The sequence below is a fragment of the Brachypodium distachyon genome, chromosome 2, assembly GCF_000005505.3.
Source record: "Brachypodium distachyon strain Bd21 chromosome 2, Brachypodium_distachyon_v3.0, whole genome shotgun sequence".
Classification (NCBI taxonomy): Eukaryota; Viridiplantae; Streptophyta; class Magnoliopsida; order Poales; family Poaceae; genus Brachypodium; species Brachypodium distachyon.
In genome coordinates this window covers 988,080-1,015,099 of record NC_016132.3, presented here as the reverse complement: position 1 = coordinate 1,015,099, position 27,020 = coordinate 988,080, and the positions used below count along the sequence as shown (strand labels likewise).

The following is a 27,020-nucleotide window of genomic DNA, read 5'->3' as shown; positions in this document are numbered from 1 at the left end:
TTAGTCCTTCCATGGCATTGTACGTCGTTTTAGGCTGTTCATAGTGAGAGTAACTTAAGCAGTAACATAAGTGCCAACTAGACAATTTTGTGATGTGGCATACTAATAAATGAAGAAAAAGAGAAAGGTGGTAACTAGATATGTTATCATAACATCACACAAACCAAGAAAAGATGAGTCTACAACTTAATAAATAACACAATGCATGGCACCACCTATATGTTATTACCCACTATGGAGATAGTAATTTATACTAGTAACATATACATATTATTACTGTAAGTTACTCAGCATTATGACCCGCCTTAGCTCAAGCACAGATACCAAGGAGCAGTTTCAACGTTGGAATGTACTAGGCCGATTTAAGGAATTGACTGCTCCGCTAAAAATCGCTTGGAGTAACTCACTGCATGCATGCCATTACTGTCCTGGCTGAGCGTGCAGGCGTACTCATAGATGATTTTTTGGAGCCTATCCCCGTGCACGCTTGAACGCAATGCGGCATGCAGCATACACACGGCGCATAAAGAAGATTCAGTGAAAAAGATGTCTGGGGATAATTTTGCAGGAATTAAGAGGATAATAAATGTCTGGAAACGTAAATAATAGATCTAAGGAAGCCAGACTGAAGGAAGCTTATCTAGCTGCATGAACTAGAGAACTGAGGAAATGAAACGGTGTCAAATAGCATTACATTGAAGGTCGACCCTGAACTTGGTGCTTATATCACCCTAGAGACGCCATCTTTTATTTTATTTTAATTGTTCTTGGAGAAACCCAACATCTTTAAGAAGGACGTTGATGTAGGTTAAGTGAAAGCAGAGCTGTTTACACAATCATCGCCGAACTTATTAGTTCCTTCCCTGTCGGATTTGAACTCATTACTGAACTATAAGTACTTGACCAACTGTTTGTTTGAAGACTATGCAGACCTGATTGCTTTTACGGCATGTTCCCCGGTTTCAGCTGGTTTCACCGGGTCTTCGTTCATTTGCATGATCGCAATGCCGCCACTACATGTGATCGCAAGGCTACAAAGATATGATGTTCCAGTGAGTATACAATAAAACGCAACACGCTGATATATATGAAATTAAATTAGTACATGAAATTGGATGTAGTGAAAAACGGTAGTAGAAAATTGTCTGTCGGAAACCCCATTTGGCTCCCGAGATCCAATGCTCACTGGATCTCGGGAGCCAAAAATCCATATTCATTGTCTGTTACCTTCTTTTGCGATCAACCTCAACGCATGCAAAACCCTTGGCGTGTCCGATACCAAAGTTAATTTTTTCATACCTGCAAGTTAACAATGCTAATGTTATTTCTAAAGCCTATGTGTTACAAGCCTCGACGAAGTGTCGGTGGGTGGCAGTCAATGCACATGGCACATCAGATTTATGACAGGAACATTCGGACACCAATATTAACATCGCTAGTATGTCACCGGCGCACACAGCCAATAAAATGAATTGCCTATGACTACCTAACTACTCCCCTTCCGGTCCATAATAAATATCTTGAATTGAATACGTACAACTTTGTTTTAAGTTAGTATAAAATATGAAACACTTATTATGGATCATAAGGAATAATTTTGTATAGTCAGGACTTGGGAGCATGGTCAACCCTAGAATCCAAATCGGGTCATCATGTTGAGGTGTATCTAATAAAATGCTTGCACACCAAGGAAACGAAAACAAACTTTTGAAAATAATAATAAGGGAACGTCTATTTCTCAGTCGACTTACAAATAGTTATTTCTCTGTCGACGATCATAGCCATCCAATTAAAAAAATATTCTCATCATTTATGCTTGTACGAATCTTGCACAAATTTCAGTGATTGGATTGGATGGTTGTTATTGTCGACTTAGAAACAATTATTTCTCAGTCGCCATAGAAATAGCAAAAACCGAAAAAAATAAAGTGATAGATTTTTACATAAGAAAGTATACCAAATATATATTTTTCGTCTTCTCATATGTAAAGGATAACAGCAATCCATAGAGTTTCAAATCGTGATACGCGTGAAAAAACAGATATTACTGTCTTAGTGAGTACTCCTTTGCTGTTGGAATTGCCAACAATCAACCGACAGCACGACATTAATATAGTATACATGCAATAGAATAAAAAATATTACCTGGGTTTGTAAGTAGTGGCGTCAAGAAAAGATATAACCTCATCCGCCGAAACAGTAAGCAAAACTGGATTCATATCTGGGGCACAATCGAACAACACACCAACGACGCTTTTGTAAGGCGCTGGTGAATGGGGTTCCTCGAGTACTTTAATACATTTTAGGGAAAGCAAGTCCCAGACCTAAAAATAAACGAGAGTATTAAAGGCAGCCGGCTTGCAACCATAGTATTAGGGCATATATAACCGTAGAGTAATAAGAACATCAAAGATGGAATATATACACGCGCATTGCCATTCCGTGATCCGGTAACCATATACTGCCGACCACCCTGGACAAAATAAGCAAAATGCTGCTGTTCTTCTGTACAGTACAATTCAATGGGCTCGGCACTTTTATTGTCATCGTGAGTCTTCCAGATCTGTGAATTTCAAATTTAACGAACTATTAATTAACACCATCACGCGGCCCAGAATGTCACGGGCCTGTTTGGTTTGCTACCAAAACATACCAAATCAATTTTTTGGTCACTGACCAAAATTTGATGTGTGTTTGGATGGTGACCAATATTTGGAATTTTTGGTAACATAATTTTGAGCTCAAACCAAACAGACCCGTAGACACGAGAATGGATTACGTTTGAAAAAACGGAATGCTTGAATAACCTTTACTGTGCCGTCATCGGAAGCGCTGGCGAAAGTATTCCCATTGTCATGCGGGTTAAACATGACATGATTTATGTAGTCAGAATGTCCTCCAACTGTCCGCGTCCACTGCCACCGGTTGTCTTCTCGGTTGACGTCCCAGTTCCAGAGCCTGATCCGCTTATCCGCAGATGCCGACAGCACAAACGGCTGATTTGGGTGAACCGCGAGCGACGTTATCGGATATTCAGAGTGATTTGGTAATGTCATTATCTTTTCGCGTCTCGCGTATGGAACCACGTAAACGCGTCCGCTCTGACAACCAACCACAGCCCATTCCTCACGCGCAATGAATTTTGCCGCACGAATGGAACGGGTAAGATTAGTATGAACGTCTGTTATCTCCCTCTCTATTGCCTGCACGCGTCCAAATTATAATCGGTAATCACTAATACTATGTCCAATATATTCCCTCTCATTATGTACGTGAATGCATACATACCTTGGTCTGGTAGTTCCAAATGGATAAGTCCCCGTTGGAGTAACTTGCCAAAATCCTAGTGACGCAAGAGTGTACACTTCAGCTTAGGAAAATAAAAATAGAAAGATCGATCCAATGTTTCATGCATCCACACAATAAGAAATAAATACTGTTGTTGACGCAACTTTTAGGGTAAACCATCTTGAATCACTGCCCTTATCAGTGAAAAACTAAGAACTGTTGAAGTATAAGTGGATTACTTAACCTTTCCATCGATCGGTCTTTTGTTTGTGTTGGCTAGCGCGTGAAGCTATTCATGATATCAGAGCTAAGATGTCTCAAGTTCGAGACCTGACTGGTGCAATTAAATTGTACCCCACTTTCGGTCCACATTTACGCCTATGAGAGCCACACGTGAGGGTCTTTTGCTTGCGTTGGCTAGCGCGTGAAGCTCTTCAAAAACCACCTTTCGATGACGGTCGGCTGGCGAAGCCATCTTGCCACAAGCAACAGTTGTGGTTCCCAGGTCGTCAAATGCGGAACTTCCATTAAAGGGTCACCATTCAGCGCTTCAGTGGTGGTTTTCCTGGTGAGACCCGCCACTGCAAGAAGCCACTGATTTATTTATCAGTGACGGGGCGTCACGGCAGGTCTTGCCCTCCATATCATTTTGACCAGCTGCGGCGCCTGGCAGGAGCTGAGACGGAGCCAATCTTTTTCCTCTTCTTTCCCCTCCTCCATCTTCTTCTTTTCATCTGTCCAATTTAAAATGTTCCCACCACCTAGGATAACCAACCTAGGATTCTACGTACTACTTTGTTTCTCATCTGGAGACGGATCCATTCTCCTTGATAATTCAAGCAAAAAATGGATGATGTACATCCTGTGGAAGGAACTTAAGGAAAGTGAGCTGATGAGGCTGTCACGGGAGATGCTGAATCTTCATGCGTATTACATAAAAGCATCGGCTGATTCTAAAGAGTATGTTCAACTTCTCGCCTATCAAAAAAGTCATCAACGATGCTTAGAGTAAGGCAGAATGGGTGGCTGGTTGTGTTGGAACGGGTTAAGAGGGTGTTATTGCAGAATAACTAGTCTAAGAGGGCATTGCTCTATATTAGCCCCACTCTCTCTCAATATATATATATGCGCACACATTAATTGAAACTGGAAAAATGTTTTTATCAGATGGTAGTCAGACATTCAGAAAGCTATTATTTCATTGCAGCTTTTTATTAACTAACTGTGCTCAGGATGGTCTTTTATCAGAACTGAAAGTAGTTAGCTCATTACTAATCTTTTCGTTTGTCAAAATGGCTACCTCACGCAGAAACTGGACTCGAGTATTCATACCATACCAACAATGAGTACTCCAAAATAAATGTGGCACTTCTGACAGTCATGCATGGTTGATAAAATGGCATCCTCTCAGAATAGAATTGCAGAGAGAAAGCAAAGATGTAGGAACCTGACGAGCCTGCTTAATTTACTGCTGAAACAAAGAGGTGGAAAGTGATTTGAGAGGGTTGTTTTCGAGTGCTTAATGAAGCTCCTACTATTTATTTATTTTGAACAAATCTACTATTTTGTTTCTTGTTAGATATCTCTGCATGGTGCGTTGTCTTTATAGGTTTTGCTTATGTTCCAATGTCTATGACCCCCCAACATAGTTATAACAATGATGACAACATAAGCACCTAGCTAGCTAGTAGTTTGTGTGTTGGGTCTATGATAATTTTTCTGACATTTATTAAGGTGGTTTTGGAAGTGTTAGACTTAGCATACCATGTACCATATTTACTATGACTTTTGATTTTGGAGCTGAAATTTTGTTTATAGATATATCATGGCTTTTGAATTTGGAGCTGTAATTTTGTCCCACTGAGTTATACTAATAACTATACTCTGTATCCAGTACTACAAACTCGGTTCACTCTTTTTTTTTACGGAAACACGTATATGGTTTTAAGCTATATCGATCAGTGAACATAGTATATTTAGGCCAGCCGGTTATTTTACACTTAAATCAGTAAACCATGGTTGTACTTAACTTTACTATTTTTATCAATTGTCTTGAAATCTTTTTAGTCCAAGCTATCTTGGCCCAGGGCGTGAGCAATTCCTGGCTCCGCCCCCTGCAAAACAATAGCTGAGAGAATGATTTTGTTGAGCTGATCATACTGCTAAAGACGAAGCATGGCACAACACCGTAAGAGCAGTACAACTATTTGCTTCAAGTCACTAAGTCAGTATATAAGTACATATGTGTACAGTGTACTACCCATGGTGGTACTACCGGCCACCACCACTTCGATAGCACTAATACTATGTCACTCAACCAGAACCGGGAACTGGACATCACCAGTACAAAAGCATCAAAATAAAGCAATACTAAAAATGTCTCTATTTTAGGCATAACATCTTTTATAACCATAGCAGTATAGTACAAAGTATCGACTAAAAAAAGAACTAACTTATCTATAAAAGTTAAGCGTGACATGTTTTATAACAATATCAGTACAAATTATAAGGAAACAAATCAATACTAAAATATTTCTCTCTATATATCCACAACAGTACAAAGAATCAAAATAGAGTTTTTGGATTAAATATCGGATACATATTCTGCGTATTTGTGATTTAATCTTTTGTATTTGTTAGTTATGTCAGTATTGATTCTAGATTACCAGTGCTTACATCATGCTCCCTCCGGTTCAAAATATGGGGTATTATAGTAAAATTTCAGACAAAATAAGGAGATAATACAATGAGGCATTGACATTAACTGTCGTCTTGGGTTGACATTAGCAATAATAAGGATAGGGTCTCCACGATGACATTAATTATCATGCAGATACAATGGGCCAATGCAATAGAGGGGTAGAGATCACTAGATACTTAACTCTTCCCTCGTTTTTCTTCAACTTTAAATATGATTAGCAAAACGATGGGGTAAATGGCTGTCTCGTGCATCTAGAATGCCCTATAATTCGCCATTGGCCCATATAAGCTGAACCAGAGGGAGTAGAGAACAAGTCCATCCTTTCAGAGAACCATAATATTGTCTCTGATGGTTTTTTCCAGTGCGCTAACAGTAGTACGGAGTATATTCATTTTGAATAATGAAATCGGGTTCTTGTGGATTGAATGTGGGAACGCGACAGTAATAAAAAGCTCAGTGCAAGAATGCTGGCTGTTTGCCATGATTAGCTTCAAAGGTAAACCAAATTACCTTGCCGACAAATAACTACTCCTACATATCGTGACATTCTAGTGCGTTCATTGTACCGAATCACCAGGTAGGCGCCACGTGCCAATAGTTTTTATAAGGTTCGATTTTATTACTACAGCGACCTTCTCACAAATCTGTGTAGCCCACGTAAATAAATGTTAAAATCGAGTAAGTGTAAGCTTACCAAGGCTCAGTTGGGTGCAAATCCGTTGACGTTATTGTACAATCATGCCCTGCCACCATTATAATCTGTACTAATCAATGTCGGTAAAACTGCTCAACATATGATGCATAATAAGTAAGCACGATGAAAGCAAGACATGAGTTTATCACCTCGACTTTTGGTGGAGTTCGCTGCCAGATGAAAAGTACAACCATACGTCAGGCCGAAAAAAAGATGAAAATAAGTAAGAATGTCGTCATACAAAATAAATCATGGTGTCTCCAGGGGAACTTGATTAGTTCTTTGTTCACCCAAAAATAAAGAAAAGACCAGCGACCTAACCTCTTCATCAGAAACGTTCTTTGTAGTTACCGCATGCATATGATCTTGGTTAGCAATGCACTCGTTGGCGTCCATGATCTTTTCTGCTGCGCAGCTTTCTAGGATCACGGAGAACGCGTTCATGTTAGTTGGCTTATGTTGCGGCTTTTTCATCACAACAACATAAGTGCAAGTGGATCTTGGTGATAGAACTCCATTGAGGTGGCCCAATTCCTCGAAGTATCTCTCTGAAGTGCATGGCCGCCACCTCAATATGACATAGTCATCGGTCCTGTTAGTTAGCCGTAGTGGGCAACATACCGCCCTTTTTGGGGCCCAGCGGCATAATACCACGAAAGTTTCTCGCTTGAAGGGGAAGTGGAGCTGAAGGGGGTAGATATCCAACAAGTCACTCTGCATGTAGCCAGAAGCCTGATCGTTATGAAGCAGAATCAAGGTGCTTTTTACAGGGAAGAAATAACACATAGTAAAATTAAGCAAAACAAGTTGGTGACTAATTGCCGCACCTGGTCAGTCGACGTCTCTGTCACGAGGGATTTTAATTTGGTCTGTGGAGAAAGGAAATAATGTAACATACGCGGTTCAGATTGGCATTATTTTGGGTTGATGTCGACTTACCTAGAAGTAGTAAATCATGAAACTAACCTCAGATGTCATTGTCCCGTCCGCTGGGTCGCTAACGATGGCCTTTAGTGTTAGCTCGTACAAATATTTGCTGTCTCCGCGAAAGATGGTCGCAAAGAACTCGTCGAACTCCTCTTTGGTTCCTGGTTGTATCGGCTTCCACTAAATAGCACAAGGCAAAAAACAAAATAGTTCAGTTAGGAACTACTCCCTCTGATTCATAATAACTGGCTCAGATAATAAGTTAGTACAACGTTATACTAAATCTGAGACACTTATTATGGATCTGAGAGAGTAGCACGTAATGGTTTTTTTTCTTTTTAAAGAAAGGTGCACCAGAGCCGGAAAAGAAACTGAAAAACAAAATATCATAAAAAGTGCACGTGTAGGTTCCAGTCGATTTCCCTGGATGTAGTAACAACTAACCTCTGATACCCCACCGTCCAATTCTAACGTTGCGTCTTCAATTTCATTTTCGGCTCGATTACAAAAGCTGTCTTCGGCCTCCTCTTCCTGCGACGCGGCACAGCTCTGTATTTTGAAGGAAGGAGGCTTTCCTTCCAGCTTTATAAGGTAGGTCGAAGTGGAATCCGGCGGCAGAATGCCCTGGAGTTGCCAGGTAGAGCCACGGTTTGCTCGGTTAAACAGTTGTGTCGAAGTGGAATCCGGCGGCAGAATGCCCTGGAGTTGCCAGGTAGAGCCACGGTTTGCTCGGTTAAACAGTTGTGTCGATTTGCCACTGAAATGGTCGAGACACCGAAAAGCCACAAGCTGATCATCTGACGTATTGGTAAGGTGTAGCAGCCCGTGCCTTCCCATGATCTGAGTTATTGTTTGGACAGCCAGCAACCTTTTCTCTTTGGGCGTGTCCGTTTGAATCTGCAAGCACGGAAATCCGACAGAATTACTTACACAGTGTAGGTTAATTTTGGACTTTTAAAAATAAGAAAATGTGCGGTTGGTCTATCACACCTGACTCATCGATGACCTTGGTAGCGAATTGTTCGGTTTCTTCCGGTATTTCTTTGCTGATGGAGGGCTTTTCTCCCGGTATTTCTTTTCTGATGGAGGGCTTTTCTCCCGGTATTTGCCAGTGTCGTCAACAGTAACACGGATATAACCAAAGCCTTCAACAGTGGCAAAACGGACTTTGTCCTTATGATCCTCAAAACAGAACTCCAGACCTTCTCCATGTATTTCTTTCTTTTTTCTATGTATTTCGCCAGCGTCTTTTGAAGACAGAAACGGATGGTCGACTTTTGCCCGAAGTTTGAGCCCGTGGTGTGATAAACAAACTGTACGGAAGCAGTCCACCTGTATCCAGTTTTCCATTAGTGGGGTGGTAAAAATAGAGTCTATAGCTGTCAAAAAAAAATAGAGTCTATAACTTTTTACAGGGGTGGTGAGAAACAACAAAACAAAGGAACGGAGCAGTCGGGAGGACTTGGTGCACGATGTTTTTACCTTTATCGAGAGTGGCGAGCCGACAGGCCACTCAACGTCAGATTGCGCGAGTGGAATGTTAGAACCAGTGGATGAGGGGATAAGCTCCACTTTGTCTTCAATTTCACGCCTGAAGAGCACCGCGCACTTCTCCTCGCCGCTCGCGAGTTTGCCATGCATGGTAATTTCGCCGTACAAGTGGGTACTTCGGAAGAGGAATGCATCGATCTGAACTGTGGCCATCCTACATAGGGCGTGTTGCATCAACTTCTACACTTGCTATTTTCCTTAGATACATGCTTACAACAACAAACTAGCAAGTTTTCTGTATATTAAACATGATCCACAATGTCGTGCATGCATGAGAACTAGATTTGGTAAGATCGGAGTATATTTTTCTACATCTAGCAAGTATTTAACTTGAGGTTTCGTACGGTACAATTTACTACCACCGGTGGAGAGTAGTATTGGCGTGGGTGTTTTGGTTATTTGACATGAGGTTGTTTTAATTATCAGGATTTATAATAAGCAAACGTTCTTTCTTTAGTCTCTCAGAGCGAACGCTCTATTGCCCATTCGATCGGAAAGATTTATGGTTGGGATCGTGCCACATGTCTTCGTGGGGTGGCAACTTTTAGTTATGTAGAGTGACAGTTTAAGTCTGTGAAGGTGGCAACTTTAGTTCTACACGGGTGGCAACTTTGCCCCGACGCGCTAGAAGACTAGGGAGCGAACGTTTAGTTGCATGAGATGACAACTTTAGTTCTGTGAAGCCGGAACCTTTAGTTTATGATGGTGGCAACTTTAATTCTACCAGGCTGGCAACTTTACCCGTCGCGCCTGAAGGCTAGGGAGCCAACATTCGCTCCCTATTCCATCCCTTTAATTATTTGTTTGGAAAATCTAATTACACGCCTTGCATGCCAGAACTGCTCCTAACTTTAAAAAAAACATATTCCTGGATTTTGCAATTACCTATTTTGCCCTTTAGTAGGAAATATTACTTCTTTGGTCTCCTAGTATCGACAGTTTTCAGCCCTTAGATCTGCTTAATGCACGGCTTATATTCATATGTGCCTACCGTAAAAGCCTCTTTAGCTTTCATTAAAACAACAAGGATATGTTTTATCATCGCAAAGGAAAAAGCTACAAATTGAGATGGACAATCAAGGCGGCAGATACCAAGTCACACGAGATGTGCAGTGTTTCAGACATTTGACGTCAATGCTAATAATGGCTATAGCCTGCGCCCTTTAATTTAGAATTGCCATTGAAATCATCAAATAAATTCTATATGGCAGGCAAGCCCACGAAATACGATTCCAACTCCATTACACGGATTGTGTAGCCAAACGTCCGTTAATGAGCACACTTCAGAAGACTAGTCATGAAGCAGCGAACCACTACATGTTAAAACATATTTTAGATAATATTGCTTCTGTGAATAATAAAGAAACAAATATAAATGAGCATCTGCTACATATATAAAGAACAGATCGAAAATAATCTGCCTCTCTTAAGGTTTATTTTCATACTATTACTACATGTAACTTTTCAGAAAACTATCTCGAGGAGCGGGAATAAATTACTGTCTTTAAACTATATCTCGATCCATTGGTTTATAGTGGAATACATGTTAAATAGCTTATCCTTATCCTTTAGTGGGCCAAAAAATTCGAGATTTAAATTACTTAGATTTTTTTTTGTCAATCTGGAACATTAGATTTTCGTCCCGTAATATAGATGTCTACCCATTCATTCGAATGGGATGATTTAGAAGTCCATCTAAATTTCTAAATTTCTAACAAAAGAGAGTAGAAGAGGAAAAAAACGAGAATCTTGTGATTGCATTCATGGATAAATGGAGAAGTGATTTACCTGACAAACTAAAGTGAATGCAGAAAAACAACATCAATACTAACATGACAAACTATAATTTTGGAATCCGTGATATCAATATCATGGTCATCAATGTTAATTAGCTTTAAACTAGATTTTTTTTTGTATCTGCATGTTTCTTTCGTTCTGCATGTAGTTAGGAGCTCGTTTTGGGCAGAGCAGCAGCGACGCGAGATGCCAGGTCGTCGTGCGATGCGACGGAGGTAGGGATATCAACGGACGCTTACACGGACGCCACCAAGCCCGTTTAGCCCTGCCATGCAGCCTTTGACAGTGAAAAAAAAATCAAAACTAAAAACTGTACGGAAGTTGATTAAGCGGGCTTGGCGGCGTCCGTATACTCATCCGTTGACATCCCTAGACGGAGGTGAGATGCCGTTTGAGATGTGTGAAGCGGTATTGGCGCTGCTGCTGCCCGGAGCTGTGGAGCTGTGGAGCTGTTAGTCGTGGAGAAGAAGATGGCCTGAGTCGTGCTGCTCGTGGAGAGATTCCAGGGGTAAACGAGGCAGCTGAACACTGGTAGTTAAGTGCATGCGTGATGGCGCAAATTCAGGGTAGATTGGTTTAGTTTCCTTCGTAGATGTGCTCTATTTAAGGCATTGTAATCACGTTGTTTTTGGTAACAGAAAGAGAATAGAGAAGAAGAGAAAAAGATGAGATGAAAAGTTGGGCTGCGTGAGGCATCCTGAACATGCATGCAAATACAAGAATCAAGGGTATTATAAAAGAGGTCAAGTAAAATTTGAACAAAACACAGATGTACTTTATCAGATGGACAACGTACCAGGAAATTTTCATTTTATTTTCAAGTGTTTTTTCAAATCATGTGAATATATATTTTGGATAAAATAGAGGTAAATCATGCATGCAGTTAGATGTGCTTGATTATTCTCTATAAATTTTTTTCTTGGATGGGGATCAATCTTATATTATGATCTTACCTGAAATTCCCATATTTCAATACACATGTAAGTTATTTTTATACCTTGCATATTAAACTGTACACTAATGAATTTTGCCTTTCCTTATCTCGTTTTTTTTTAATTCTGCATACCATTTGGGATTAAGCCTACAAATGTAATTAGTCTAAGACTCTTCATTTCTTTCAAACTAAAGTGTGCCAAAAATATGCTCAAAGGACTTGTCATATTAACTCTTTATTTTTCAAGTTAATATAGCATTTTATGAAGGTTATTATCCTCTAATGTATGTTGTAAAACAAAAAAACTGGGATATCAAAATGTTTTGAAGGTGCTTTTAAATTTTGAATTTCATGAAACACTCTCAGTTTTTATTGATTTTAGGGTTGACTCAACATATGCTTTTGTGATGTTCTGGAATTTATACTTGCTTTTATTTTTAATAATATGGCTTCTGATTCAACTAGTCGACACATTATTTTGATCCATCGCAACCAGAAAGTTGTTTTCAGATTTCACTCTTTTCTACTTGGGCTTTTCCTCCCTCTGGAAGCCCATTCAGATTGGCCCTTGAGCATAGCTGGTCTATTAGGGCGAAACATAAAAAAAAACTCATTACATAGTTCATTTTTGATCAATTTAGTGAATTATAATATGTTTCAATTAAGGATTGCTGGCTAGGATTTTTTTCTCCGGTTTACATGATTTTTTTTAGGAAGTCTCTAATTAGTATAGAAAACTAATCTTGACCATTATAACCTTGTTCCATGGAGGGATTATTGCTAGTATGTTTTACTTTTTTTGGATAATTTCAGTAGAGTTTCTAATTAGTATAATACTCTGTAATAGATAGATCTTTTTAATTAGTAAATTAATTAGTAAATTAATCTGTGACATTTAATCTGGTTCCATGGAGGATTGATGGCTACTATCTTTTCAATATTTTTTTGTTATCTTGAGAGTACCTAATCAATACAGTATTAGATAGATGGCTATACCAAATTGGAAAAAATAAAAAAGAATCCAATTGATTGCGATTAAAAAAAAGCCCATTCAGATTGCCCTTTTTAGCAAAGCTGGCCCAGTATGCCAATCGAATTAAAAAAAATCTAGTTAGTTAGGCCATACTACCACTATAATCTGGTTATACGGGTATAAATATTTTTTAGATTAACATGAGAGTTCATAGAGAGTGTTTAATTGGGGCAGTAAATTAATCTTAATCATTACAATCTGGTTCCAGATAGGATTGGTAGATAGTTCTTTTTTTTTACTTTTTTTTATTAAGATAGAACTTTGCAGAGAGTTCTAATCGGTAAATATAAAAATTTGAGGCTCCATATATATCCACCTCGTCATAATTATCCTAAGCATTGAATTTATGTAATTGATAAAATTTATATGGTTTAGATAAATGCACAACTGTTTACTTTTTTATGTATGCAATACCGTGATCCGCGCATACACAGAGTCCTCCTGGCGTGATCTTTTATAATCGTTACGCATTTAGACTCATATAGCCCCGCCAATAGTTTCATGAAAATATGGAGAAGGAAGTTTTGGACTTTCGGAAGTAAAGCCCAAACTAACCAATGCTTACATGGATGCATTGGTTAGTTAATGCTAGAGTACTTATAATCAGTACAATAATACAATGTCCCGATTGTGATGATGAGGTGAAAATTTTAAAACATATCAGACTTTGTAACGTGTCTGTTTTAAAAACCATGATTCAGAACACAACTTTTTATGCATATTTTGCTAAATATAAACATATAAAAAGTCAGTGATATGTATATCACGTAATAATAACCTAGTAGTAAACTAGTAATTGATTCTAGCCCGTGCATTGGTATACGACTAGTTAATAAAGTAATAGATAATAATAGGAAAGAGAAAAGAATAATCGAAAGAATAGCTGCTATATATTTTCCTGATCAGCACAGCCTAGGTCAACTCAAGGCCTCATGGTCATGCATGGTTAGGATTAGGAGAATCCTGACCCACGAATCGAAAAATGAAAACAATACGTACTAGAACTGATCACTAGCAAAATGTAAACTCACTAGTACGAGATGAGTAGTAGTATGAAAGAGGAATAGAAACGACGCCCTATGCATAGATAATAAGTGCAATTTTGGCAGGAAAAAAAGGAGATATAGGATAACATGTGCCATTTTTCTACAACTAGCAAAATTTCTCACTTGTCTTCCACTTATAGATTGATACTTTAAGTCCATACCGCACCACTACAGTAGAAGCGTAAACTTACAATGACTCCTCCTCCTCCTGATCCTCCTCCTGGTGCTCCTCATCGTTTGAATGGTCAGACCCCGGGCTAGCGCTAGGAATTCTCTGTATGACCACAGTTGGTGAAACCTTTCAGCGCAAAAATAACAGGATGTAATTAAGAATAACAAAGAGATTTGTCAAGTGTAGGTCGCATCGGCTGCGGGTTACAGGCTTACAGCACAAGACCCAGAAAGACGAAAATGGAGAATAAATACTCGCTCGGAGGTACTTTCTCTGTTTCATAATAATTGTCGAAAAATTACATGTTTTTTTTAGCTCAAGATGGTCGATTTCCGTCGCTCGATTAGAAGAAAGAATTGATCTGTTTATAAGAAAAACACGGCCAAAAAAACTGATACGGTGCATGTATCTAAACGCTTTTTAGAAATAGATGCATCTATGTTTTGGCAAATTTGAGACAAGAATTATGAAACGGAGGGAGTAATATATAAGTTGGGCACACACACCTCAGTTGTGCCCGGCTGGTGAGCTCTGCAAACAGTCACCGGTAATGTTACCGCTCTAGCTTTGTCCGGTCGCAGAGAGGAATTTATATCATCGTCCGGCGACGCTTCCCAACTGATCCATATGGTCAGAGAACCGTCGTCGTTGGATGGTGGCATGACAAGGTAGGTCATTGTAGAATCTGGAGGCACGGTGCCGGATAGCTCCGATATTCCATTGCACCGAAACTTGGCAGTCTGATCTGACGTATTGATAAGGTGCAGTCGGCAGGGCATGAGCTTGTATTCCTCGACTTTGAAGGTGAGGCGGCGGGGGTGGATAAGCAGCAACCCCGTCTCGTCTAAAATGGTTTGGTCCTGCAAACAATTAACGGGAGCCGATACACTTTTAATATTAACACAATGTGGGTTAGTTGATATCGAATTTAATCAAAGATGAAATTTTACGATTGTTGATCACGTACGCACCTCAATTTCATCAATGCGCAAAGACCATGGTAACGAACCGTTCGTTTCCTGCCTGTACCCGCGAGTGTCGTCGACACTAACGCGGACATAACCAACGCCTTCCAGTACAGTTTGAAAACTGACTCTCGGTCCTTGTTCCTGGAACGAGAACGTTCGACCGCCCACCTGAATCAATTATTTTAAGAGTTTGTCAGTCGATCGAGTCTAACACAAACTAGGGAATTGAATACGACTTTAATTTACCGGGGTGATACCTTTATGTCGAGCGACGAGCCGAGTGGCCACGCAACGACAGACCGCGAGAGTGGAACGGTCACGCCATCGGGCGAGCGCTCCAGCTCCACTTTGTCCGCGTCTGCAGCACTTGGAAAGAGCACTACGGTGGCCTCAGGCACTGGGAAGAAATTGCTGTGCGCGGTGATGTCGCCAAGTTCGTCGGCGGTGACGGGTTTGTCCCCGAATAGGAAAACCCGGACCTGCACGGTGGTCTCCACGGCGCTCCTCAGCACAGCGTAGGTCAACAAGAGGTCTTTGGTGATCTTCTTGGTGTGGACCTGGTCATAGTGAGGCACATACTCGTCATAGGGGTTCCATATACCAACCTCGTCTTCTTCTACTTTTGCCGCGTCGTCGATGATTTCAACGCAGACCATCCCGCTGGCTGAGATGGCTCTGTATGGTCCGGTGAGTACCAATCCACTCTGCATAAGTACATGCATGAACAGGGCACCAATTAATCAGACCGACCTAGTAAATTAAGTACCAGCACAAGGAAATGATTCTACTACTGTAGTTATGAATAATGCGGAGCTTCATATATATACGAGTACCTTGCTTGGTTTGTTCCGGTAGATGATCTGCCCGCGCCTTCCGTCGAAGACGGTGATCCTGCTAACCGAAACCGAACAGCTCTCGTCGCCGTCGACACGCAAATGAAACACCTCCACCAAGCTTCGGGCATCCAACTTCCGCTGGCCTTGATCCTCCTCCCGCTGCACCTCGCCGTCATCACTAGGCGGTGGGACACTGTTATTGGCACTTGTAGTTGGTGGTCCATTGCCATTACTCTCACTAGTCGGTGGGCCACTGTTATTGGCACTTGTAGTTGGTGGACCATTGCCATTACCCCCACTAGTCGGTGGGCCATTATTAGGCGGTTGAGGTCCCCTCCGGTTATTGTCCCCACCATTACCATGACCATTATTATCCTCCCCTTGATGCCCCTCGTCGCCAGAGGTTGGATTCTCCTTCTTCCACTCGGTATAGATACTTCCTCGTTTCTTAACCCCTTGATTCTTAACCCCTTGATTCTTAACCCCTTGATTTAATACCAGGCAAACTACCCCTTTTGCGTCGGCGTGCTTGTTGATCCTCAGTTCGGGCATCCCTATTGGATATTCGCTCCACCCCAGCATCGCCTTGGACATTTGCTGCCACTTTTTGATGTATTTACCCTCCAGATCGCTTATTCCGCGTCCAGCTGGGTCGTTTTCCGGGCTCCCGCTTCCAGACGAATCCCAACAACTCTTCACCGTTTCCATGTGTAAGAACATCCGTGCAGACTCACATATCATCACAGCCAGCTTCGCCAACGACTTTCCGGGGCACTCTCCTTCTTTCTGTTTTTCTGACTTTCCGGGGCACTCTCCTTCTTTCTGTTTTTCTGACTTTCCGGGGCACTCTCCTTCTTTCTGTTTTTCTGACTTTCCGGGGCACTCTCCTTCTTTCTTTTTTTCTGTTCCGTGGGCCCAGAGACGATGCACGGCATGTTCTGCGATTTCCCTTCCTAGTGGATTAACATTCTCTACTCCACGATCTGATGCACCTTGGTTTTCTGTGCCACGAAGTACTTCAACTTTGTTTTGCTTGGAACGACCTTTCTTTTTTGTGGCACTAAGTAATTCAGCATAGTGGAAATCAAAACCTAGACGACAGGTGGTTTTCTTCGGAGAATCAGGCGACTGATAGATTGGTACGGTATCCTTGTCAGCAAACCCGTACCATTCACCATGCTTGTTCCGGAAGGCCATAAGGTACACGTTGTCATCACGGACGGCTAGGGTTGTTTTCTTTTCTCCATGGTTGAGGGAAAGCTCGATGTAGATCCACCTCTTCGGCGTACGCCCTGATTGCTCGGGCAGCAAAGGATGATTTTGGACAGCCTCATTTTCCTCACGAAACGTTTCCACGTTCGAAAGGTGACTTGGGTTGTCACTGAGCACACGGCGAAGTTTCGTGATGAATTCTCCGTAATCACCATCATCAACGCTGAACTTCACATCAGGCTTATCCGGCGTTCCCATCCTGCAGAGTGTACGTGCGCTCCGTCAACTTCATCAACACGGATCGATAGTCGGATAGATACATATCACTAAAACGGGAGTGGGCATGTGGGTCATGGTATGCTGGGCTGGATCGTGCGATGCAGCCTGCCTTGGTTCTGTGTTTGGTGAGTCGGTTTGGTCGGTGCATGCGAGTTATCCTGTGTTTGGTGGGCTGGTGGAATAGATTTCGGAAGGTCACCGGAGGGATACGTGAACATCCATAGACGGAGGAAGTTAAATTCGAGCGCGCGCGTGAAGGGGAGACTCGCTGGGTGACACTCTGCTCTGCAGCATCGCCGGTACGTGTGCTCTCACGATGCAGCGCCAGGAGTTTCCTCGCACGTGCACGCATTTTGAGATATGGAGCCTATCAAGCAGCGGTATGCAAGCTGCGTACATTTCGTGCGATGCAGCGGTTAGCAAACAGTGCACGAGTATACTGAAAAGAGACTCCGGACTTCACTAATGGTGTGTTTGGTTTTCTGGGTGGCTTTTAGTATAGCCTGCATTACATCTGGTGTCCTGGCTCCTGGCAGCGGAGGCAGGGATGGGAAACAGGGGCGGACGAGGGGATGGGGAACGACCCAACGAGGGCAGCGGCGGGAGATGGGGAACGAAACAGAGAAATAACGGGGAAGAGGAAGACTAGCCGCGACCGCGAGCCTACATGCGGAGAAACGCTGGAATTCGGCTCAGCCAGGCTGAGGTCAGGGTGGGCGTTCGGGTATCCCGAAATTTCGGGGCCGGGTAATTCGGGCAACAAGAAAATCGGGTTTTCAAAATCAACATTTCAGCGGAAATTTCAGGTTCGGGTATCGGGTAATCCGGATTTCCCGAAATAGCAGAAACTGAACAACTAAAATTGAGTTCAAGCACCATAGCATCTTCAGAATTCACGGAATACTAGTTTTAGGACTCACATACGTGCAATTGAGCCTCTTACACAAGATCACACACGGACGGATCACATAGAACATGAAGCCTTGAACTTGCATGAACCACCCAACAACTCAGCCTGCCCTGAAGATTGACGAGTTGGGAGTGGGAGCCGGGAGGGGTCGCGCCGTCGCTGCCAGCTTATGCGTTGCGGGCGCCGGTCGATGGCTGTGAGCGGCAAACGGTCACGAAATCACGGGGCCGCGGCGGCGAGGGTTGAGTGGGTGGGACGTGAATAGGATTGGAAAGGGAAGGGTCTCTCAGGGAGCTGGGTCAGTGGGTTAGAGCATCTCCAACAGGTTTTCTAAACCTGATTTTCTAAAACCAGTTTTTGGATAGAAGAGAGAAAAAATGTTGGCAAAAAAGTAGCTCAACTCCAACGGGTTTCCTAAACTGATTCCCTGTAATTTCTCTCCCATCTCACTAACCAAAGGGCCTCACTTGTCAGCCTCACTCACGGAAATATCTTTGCCTCTTCTTCCTCACGAACGAAACTCTCTGCCTATGCCTTGTCCCCAGCACGCTGCCACCGCGCCGCCGAGCACGTCGTCGCCTTGCTCGCGCCTGCTGCCGTGCTTGCCGTCGCCGCGCTGGACGCCGCTCCGCCTCTCTACGCCGCTGCCAAGTTCTTGGAAGGCGACTTGGGTTGGCTTCGTGCGCAGCCATGAAGGAAGGGGTCAGGGTCGCGGGAAGCTCCAGAGAGATTCGGTGGCGGCCGGAGCTGCTGCGCCGGCACCGGGGCACAGGGCGACGACGTCCTTGCGGATCCGGGCAAAATCCTCGTGGGGAGGCCACCAAAGCGGAGGGGGAATGGGGTCGCGGGGCCACGGAAGGCCGCCGGGGCATCCTGGAGACGCCTAGGAGGCCACGACGGAGCTCCTCGGCGGCGGCGCTGGCCGAATCGAGGGTGGCCTGGCCTGAATTGATGGTGGCGGGAGGCGGCGGCGGGGGCAAGATTCCGTCGTCGCCAGCCCCGATTCAGCCCGGGCATGGGTTTGGGGAGGCTCTCGGTGGCATGGGGTGGTCTTGGAGGCGCGGCCATGGCCGGCGGCGGCGGAAAGCGGCGGCGCGGGACGGATCGGTGGAGGCGGACCGACGCGGAAGGCAACGGAAACGGGCGGTTGGGTTCCCGCGCGAGCATTTCTTCTTTTAGGAATGGGGCTTCTCGTTCTCTACATTCGGGGAACGGGAGAGAGAAAATAGAAAAGTTTTTTTAAAATTTAGGGATTGGAAATGAGATAGAAAACCTGTTAGAACAGTTTTTGTGGTTTTTAGGAAATGAAGGTAGTTATTTTAGGGAATGTAATTTTTTAGGAAACCTCTTGGAGATGCTTTTACTCTCACTCCTATGGGCCTATGTGGGCTGTTTAATTATTTGTTGGGTCGGGCTGAACTGAAGTGGGAATTTCAGGTATTCGGGATTTTCGGGTACCGGAAGTTCAAATCCGAATTACCTGAACTAATTTCGCGTTTTGAGATCTGTTACCCGATTTTTTCTATCGGTCTCCGGACTTCAGGTATTTCGGGTTCGGGCTTCCGGTAATGGGTTTTATGCCTAGGACGAGGCTGAGGGGATTATTTTGCATGAGTTGGACCAGACCGAATCAACGGTGCAGGCTGCCAAACAGGTCATAACTTGCATGACCATGCGGCTAACGAAACAGACCCGAAGTCCCAGGGGTGTGGCCTCAGTGCACTTCGCCGATGGACTGGTTCGTGAATCTCTCTCTAGATAATTGCGCCGAGACCAAAGAGAAGGCGCGGTCCATTGCCACCATCACCCTCCGGGAGCTTTGGCTTGAGAGGAACAGAAGGATCTTCAAGGAAAAAAGAGCTGCCGCAGGGGTGCCTTCTGGCCAGGATTGCGGACGTGGTTCAGCTCTGGAACATGGCTAGACGCTAGACGGGGAACTTAGATGACGCGAGAGTAGATCCTAATGGCAACTCCAGCAGCGCGGCCCATTTCCACTGGGTCGGTCCATTTCGGAAATGAGGGACGAAACTGTGGCCCAGCGGGGCGACTCATTTCCACGCATTGATGCGCGGACAGTCAGTTTCGGTCTGCCGATACGCATAGCCAACCCAAATTTGGTCCGGCTTTGCGTCGCGCGCGGACGGCGAAAACGAGCGCGGGTGTCGGCACGCGCTATACCCTGGGCCGTCTGTCTGTGAGCGAGAACCCATTTCACTTTCCCTCCACTTCTTCCCATGCCCTTGGCGGCTCAGGCGGAGCCCGCGGCGGCGGCCGTGGCTGCAAGCACGGAGTCCAGCGTTGTGAGCCGCCCCCCGCGTTCCCGTCCGACGACGCCTGCTGTTCAGGACGCGCCGCCGGTGGGTTCCTCTTCGCGGTCCAACTCGCCAGATACCGCTTCTGCTACCGGCATCGACCTCAACGCGTCCCCAGCGGCGACGACGCCAGTTCTGCCGAGTAAGGTGCCGCGCCCTTTCCCTGCCTCCTCAATTCCGCCAGGCCGCAACCTATTCAATGAAATAAAAGCCACGACCACGGCTGATCCGAGCAACCCGGAGTACTTCATGGATCAGAACCAGATCATGGAGGACATCATCGGCAACAACGAAGGCCAGGGAGAGGAGGACATGGGCGAGCAGTGGGGTGAGGACACACAGGACGGCGTGAACATAGACTCCGCGCCGTTGTATGCCGATGCCCTCGAGCATGTGGGCCGGCTATAGAAGAAGGGCAAAAGCAAGAGGACGGCAGCCTATGCCGCGTGTGAGGACAAGCTGCAGTGCGAGGCCTGACTCGAAACTGGACATGATCCAATTTGCGGTGCCGAGCAAAAAGGGCAAGCTTATTGGAAGCGGATCTTCAATTTCTTCCACGAGCAATGGCAATTCCCGCCATACAACTTCGCTAGCGACCGAGGTGAATTGTCCCTTCAAAAGAGATGGGGGTCATCCAACAAGAATGCAACAAGTTCGTGGGCGCCAACGATCATGTGAGGGACATGCCTCTTAGTGGCGTCAGCATCAAGGACTTGGTAAGTGATATTTTTGATGTTCTCGTCCTCATGAATGGTCCACTATTCGTAGGCATTCCAAACTTGGGAGTACTTCAAAGAGATCCATGGGAAGCCATTTACCATGCCCCATTGTTGGCGGATCCTCAAGGAGGCCCCCAAGTGGCAGGAGCTCTATGTCTCCACGAAGAAGGTCGGTTCCAATGGGAAGAAGCTGGACGCTAGCACCATCGACCTCGAGGCATCTGGCCATAACGAGGCAGCATCACGTGCGGTCTGGCCGAGAGGAAGGACCAACTCCAAGGTCGATGCCAAGAAGGAGGCCTCCAACCTCGCATTCGAAGAGACGATCAAGAAGATTTTGGCCGACAAGGAGGCGGGGAGGGAGAAGTTCCAACAAAAGAAGGAGGAACAAATGAACAACTTCCTCGATCTTCAAAAAAGGAAGCTCGCCATCGAGGAGGCCAATGCGGCGACAAGGATCAAGGAAGCCGAGGCTGCTATGCTCGCCGAGGAGACAAGGATCATGACGTCCGACTTGAGCCTCCTTGACCCAGAGAGGCGATCTTGGTTCGAGGCCAGGAAGAAGATGATAAAAGATCGAGATGCGTCCTCGCAGTACCGAGATGCGGCCACGCGAACTATGGTTGTTTGCCGGTGAGGCCTAAACATTATTGAAACGTTCATTTGCTTGTTAATTTGTTTGCTAAAATTTGGCCAGCGATTGGCCCCAATTGTTGCCGGCAGCGAAAAAACAGGAGACATTTAAATTCGGACATAAAAAATGAATCGTCCGAAATAGGTAGCAGCGCTGGAAAGTTGGACGACCCAAAACGGAAAGGCCGGACACGCAGGGGATTTGCGTCCGGCCGGTGACCCAAACGGACCAAACTGGAGTTCCTCATGAAATGAAACTCAGCAGTAAAAAAAAAAACAGATCCGGTTCTATCTCCAAGCATGGCCGAACATTGGCCTATAGCGTCGGCTGGTAGATCGCTTGTTTGCACTGGTAGTGGTAGTCGGGTGGACGCGAGCCGAGCCCGCCAAAAGCTAGCTGGGGCTCGGCTCGTTTCTCCGGCGAGCCACGAAACAGAGCTCGGCCCGATCTTTTCGCGAGCTCGGTTAATGCTCGGGTAGCTCGACGAGCCCAGCGACTGCAGGCCGCTGCCATGTAGGCCAAGCATCGCCTACCGGCGGCAGATCGAAGAAAGTGGACGCGGATGAGGGGGCATGGGAGGAAATGAAGGACGCCGGGTCGTCGCCATCGGCATGGCAACCGCGCTGCCCAGAGACCGCTCGCGCGCCGTCGATGTCGACCTCCCCTCTATCGTCTTCCCTGTCCAGCGGAGTAGGCCGGCGGCGCGGGGCTGTTCGGCAGCGCGGTCTTGAGCGGCAGCGGTGCAACGCAGAGAGGTGCGGCGGAGCGAGCCTGTGCGCGGCGGCGGGACCGTAGGGGCGGTGTGGCGGCGCAGCAACCACAGAGGGAAAAGAGAGAAAACCTAGCTAACGAAGTGAATGGGTATCGATCGCAACGGACCGAAGGAGTTGGGGGTCTCGGGCCTCGGGGAGAAGTAATGGGTTGCCCATGCGGGATTTTGTGATGGGCTGGGCAGACAAATGTTTGAGCTTTAGTTTTGCCGAGCAGCCCGAAACAAAAAGAGCCCATTTTACATGCTCGGCTCAGGATTTGCGATCTTCGGGCCGAGCCCGACCCCAGAAACTCGGCCCAAGTGTCCAGGCTGAGCAGTGTGTATGCCAAATTATATTCGTATAGGTAGTTCTAAAAAAAAAAACGTAGGTAGGATTTTCCACCTCTAAAAAAAAAGGTACGATTTTCCTAATAATAAATCATAATGCAAGATTAGAGTTTCACTTATTTATTCTATCAATACCTAGAATAAATTTTAGATCGATCATTTGAGTTAGTTGTTTGTTTTCTATGATACTTCCTAGCGATATTTGATTTGGACGTGCTTGGTTCGCTAGCCAGTCATTCGCTCATAGTTACGGTAAATTAGTAGTCAGAGTTAAAATTTGAGGCCACTTGGAATGCAATCCACATTTTTCATAGCAATTATATATCAGTATAAGTAATAACTTCTTAAATATCGTTAATAAGTCATCTTTGCAAATTTTAGATTATGGCGAATGAAAGATTGATGACGTATTTAGCCCATATTTATCTAACCAACAATATATTGGTATACATAGTTATAGTTTTTCAAACACTGTTACTAACTCGTATTTGTAAAAATATAAATCATAGTATTGTCCTTCTATTATATAATTGTTTACACAATTCACATGACGTGTATTAGACTCACATGTCATTTATAGGTCATATTAGCTTAATATTTATAATTAAATTCAGATCACCTATCAACCTCTGGTCTTTACTTGATACAGATGATTACACATGATACGTCACATATGTACACTAATTAAAGTTCAGATGAGAAATTGGTGAATGTGAATTTAATGTTTTACGCGATTATTATATCGATACTTGGATTAAAATTTTGATAATGAACTAGTCTTTTTTTTAGTTTGTGTAGATATTTATTATTAGGTGTTTGGTTCGGTAGCGAGTCATTTGTTTGTAGTATACGCTGTTAATTAGTAGTCAGTGTTAAATTTTGGCCGCATGTTGTCACACAACGTTATAATTCTTCAAATATCCGTTAATACCTCATTCTCTTGCAAAATAATAGATATAGACTGATATGGAGCTAATATTTTCATGACATGTGCGGAAAAATAATGAAAGATAATGTTGAGACGTCATAATATATTGACTGCCTAACTCATTTAGCACAATAAAAACAAATGCTAACTTAATCACCATTGATCAGGGGCGGATCTGAACCCAGGGCCGCCTGGGCAGCCCTGGTCCTGGCCTAACAATCATTGGTAATTTCACTAGTAAATCACTAAAAACACTAAGATCTAGCAGCTTAGTTCTGGATATTTGTTCAGATCATTGAAATTTAGCCGTGGTCACACCCAAATCCTGGGTCCGCCACTGCCATTGATCATAACATATTGGGCCTATGTGGGCCTTAAAATTGCTTTGATGTCTAGCGTCGAATTAATCTGGACCGTTATAATCTGGTCCCACAGATGATCGATGGCTAGGAATTGCTGATTAGCGTCGAATTTCTAGAGTCTCTAATTAGTATAGTACTCTCTCCGTTTCATATTCTTTGGCACGGATTTAGTACAAGATACAACTTGTATTAAACCCGCACCAATTAATATGGAACGGAGGGAGTAATAGATAGATTGCCCACTCGCGAAAAAACAAAATATGTGGAATAGTGTGGACAAAAAATAGAAGAATTAATCACAACCTAGAATTTTAATGACGGCAAGAGGACATTGGCGAATACATAAAGGCATTATATAGAGGTAAGCACTCGTTAGTTGGCGGATTGGTAATCCATCGCATGTTTCGAATACCAATACGTACTTGTCGAAATTTTTATGTTTAATCCCATGTTTCTTATTTGTTTGGAACACACTACAAAATTTCATGTAAACTAAATATTTTCAAAGCTTAGCATGGAATTCTTAAATTATTTCCAAGACCGTGGGGCTGCACCACTTGATGGCTAGCGGGGTTTCATGGACATAGAAAATAAGATACCGTGCCAGTTTATTCTCATTCATGATTCTTCTGATACTGAACATATAGTAAAAGAAATAGCTAGTCATAAGACAAACCTTGAGAAGACCTTCGCCCTAATAATCAGGACTTTAGAGCTCAAATCCAAAGCTTGAAATACACCTAACAGGATAGGAAGAAAGCTTCCATCACAATCAAGCATCTGAATCCAGATGATAAATAATTTCCCCAAAAAAGAACATACTCCTACAGAGAAAAAAAATTAAAATCGCTTTGGAAAAAAATGGTTTGATTTTGATGTTCCTACAGAGAACAAGCTCTTTTACATTGACACCAGGGGGATGTAGAAAAAATATAAAGTACAAAATACATGAAAATACTCGTTACGTTATCCACAATGTCTGTGGGCAGCGAGCACTCAAATTTGTGATCACTACTCGCAGATTCTTTTCTCTTTATCATGCCAAAGCAGCCCAGAATGTATACCGAAAGCTCTGCTTTGCTTGCAGGTATCATAGGAGACAAGCATAACTGCATAAGTATATAGGCGGGGAAGGGATCGATTCAGAATAGGAGGGCCAAAAGAGTAACCTCGGATTCATGGCCAACTGCACAATTACAATTTTCCCGGTAACTAGCTAATACGCAGAATTAGTAATAACCTGTACTGGCATAACTGCAGGTGGCCTTACCGCAAATTGAGATTTCACAAAGGGCAAAAGGATTTGTACCCTTTGCAAGCTGCAGCTCGTAGTTGCTCACAGAGTCCTGGCATCCGGCCATCATACAAATAAGACCAAGGCCTCGGCCGCCCGCTTTCAGATCTAATTTCCGCCGTCCCACCATCACCCCTTGTTCAGGGGATTTATGCGTGGAGCGGCCGATGCTTTTTGTTAGTCTTTTAGGGTTGGAGCGGTGGTTTTCTAAGTTATACGCTAGACAGAATATGTTTTTTTTTGAGCGAAACACACGGCTTTATTACTTAATAGACATAGGTACAATAGCATCGGATCGATGGATCCCAGACAGGACATGTGAAGGTCGCATTGGTATGTTGGGCCAACGGTGGTTGGCTTGATGCGTACTTTAAGTTAAACAGTTCTAAATTTTAGTTGTCCCGGCCCAGCTGCCCGTGACAAACCAAAAAAAGAGGAAGAGTGAAGTTTCTTTTTTTTAAAGAAAAAGATGAAGAGTGATTGAGTGAAGTAGGCAGGAGAAGCCGACTCCGGAGCACACCCAACGCACGAAGTAGGCAGGAGAGGCTGAAGCCCAACATATTCCAGCCGGCGTCTTCCGTGTTTCTTTGTCTGCTCATTGTAGGCGGACAACCTCCTTTCGTCCACAAAACACAAATAAGTGGATCTTTAGATTTAGAATTTGTTCACAAATAGTATATTTATCTTTTATTAAACACTTTAAAGTAAGAAATAATGATTCTCTCTCGTCACACGAAAATTTGTCCAATAACATTTTTCTTCATTTTCGAAGTGCATTTAGCTCATTGTTGGTGGGGAAATTAAAGAGAAAAAAAATGGTGGTTGACACATTCCTAATGCACTCTCTACTCCCACTTCAGCTTGTCTTAAAATTCATGTATGTTCACTTATTTGTGAACCGATAGAGTAGTTGCTTTTGGAACTCGTGGCTCCGGGATCAAGAGATCCTTTTTTTTGAAAAAAAACTTTTTCCTAAGTTTAAAAAAAAATCTGTTTTTTTTCCAATGCAAACATAAAATCAGAAATTTTGAAACTTATAAATATGATTATCCTCTTTTCCTCAAATAAAAAGAGCCCGGACGTACCCCGGGAGCCAAAATCCATTTTCACTTCTGCTATCCCTATAACCCTATATACTACAGCGCCTGCCAACTATTTTTGCAGGATAATAAAAGGAGATGGCAACGATTTTTTTTGTACAAGTATATATTACTAGGCATAATTTCACAAATTAGTATTGTAGAGGAGCTTACAAGCAACAAAATTAGATGTACCTGATGAAGTTTACCACCAGATGTAGAGGTTTGCCTTCCAAGTTCGCAAC

The 27,020-nt window shown here is 43.6% G+C and overlaps 1 protein-coding gene across 4 annotated transcripts; it reads right to left on the bottom strand.

Annotated features, from left to right (window-relative positions):
- Window positions 1-547: 547 nt before the first annotated feature.
- Window positions 548-27,020, bottom strand: LOC104582992. Of its 4 annotated transcripts, none has more exons than XM_024458251.1 (22): window positions 26,971-27,020; window positions 25,079-25,142; window positions 15,945-17,418; window positions 15,369-15,815; window positions 15,115-15,279; window positions 14,650-15,003; window positions 14,163-14,245; window positions 9,093-9,315; window positions 8,601-8,942; window positions 8,055-8,507; window positions 7,650-7,790; window positions 7,511-7,552; window positions 7,005-7,397; window positions 6,833-6,853; window positions 6,684-6,748; window positions 3,289-3,343; window positions 2,808-3,203; window positions 2,426-2,563; window positions 2,146-2,324; window positions 1,228-1,299; window positions 933-1,031; window positions 548-863 (listed from the first exon to the last, which is right to left on the bottom strand). In XM_024458251.1, exons 3-22 carry the CDS (start codon window positions 17,415-17,417, stop codon window positions 809-811), a joined length of 5,196 nt encoding a protein of 1,731 aa, XP_024314019.1. In that variant the 5' UTR covers window position 17,418; window positions 25,079-25,142; window positions 26,971-27,020; the 3' UTR covers window positions 548-808. The 4 variants fall into 4 exon arrangements, with proteins under 4 accessions (XP_024314019.1, XP_024314018.1, XP_014753861.2 ...); XM_024458250.1 differs by lacking the exon at window positions 26,971-27,020 and adding an exon at window positions 25,673-25,867; XM_014898375.2 differs by lacking the exon at window positions 26,971-27,020 and adding an exon at window positions 25,673-25,867 and having other exon boundaries at window positions 548-1,031.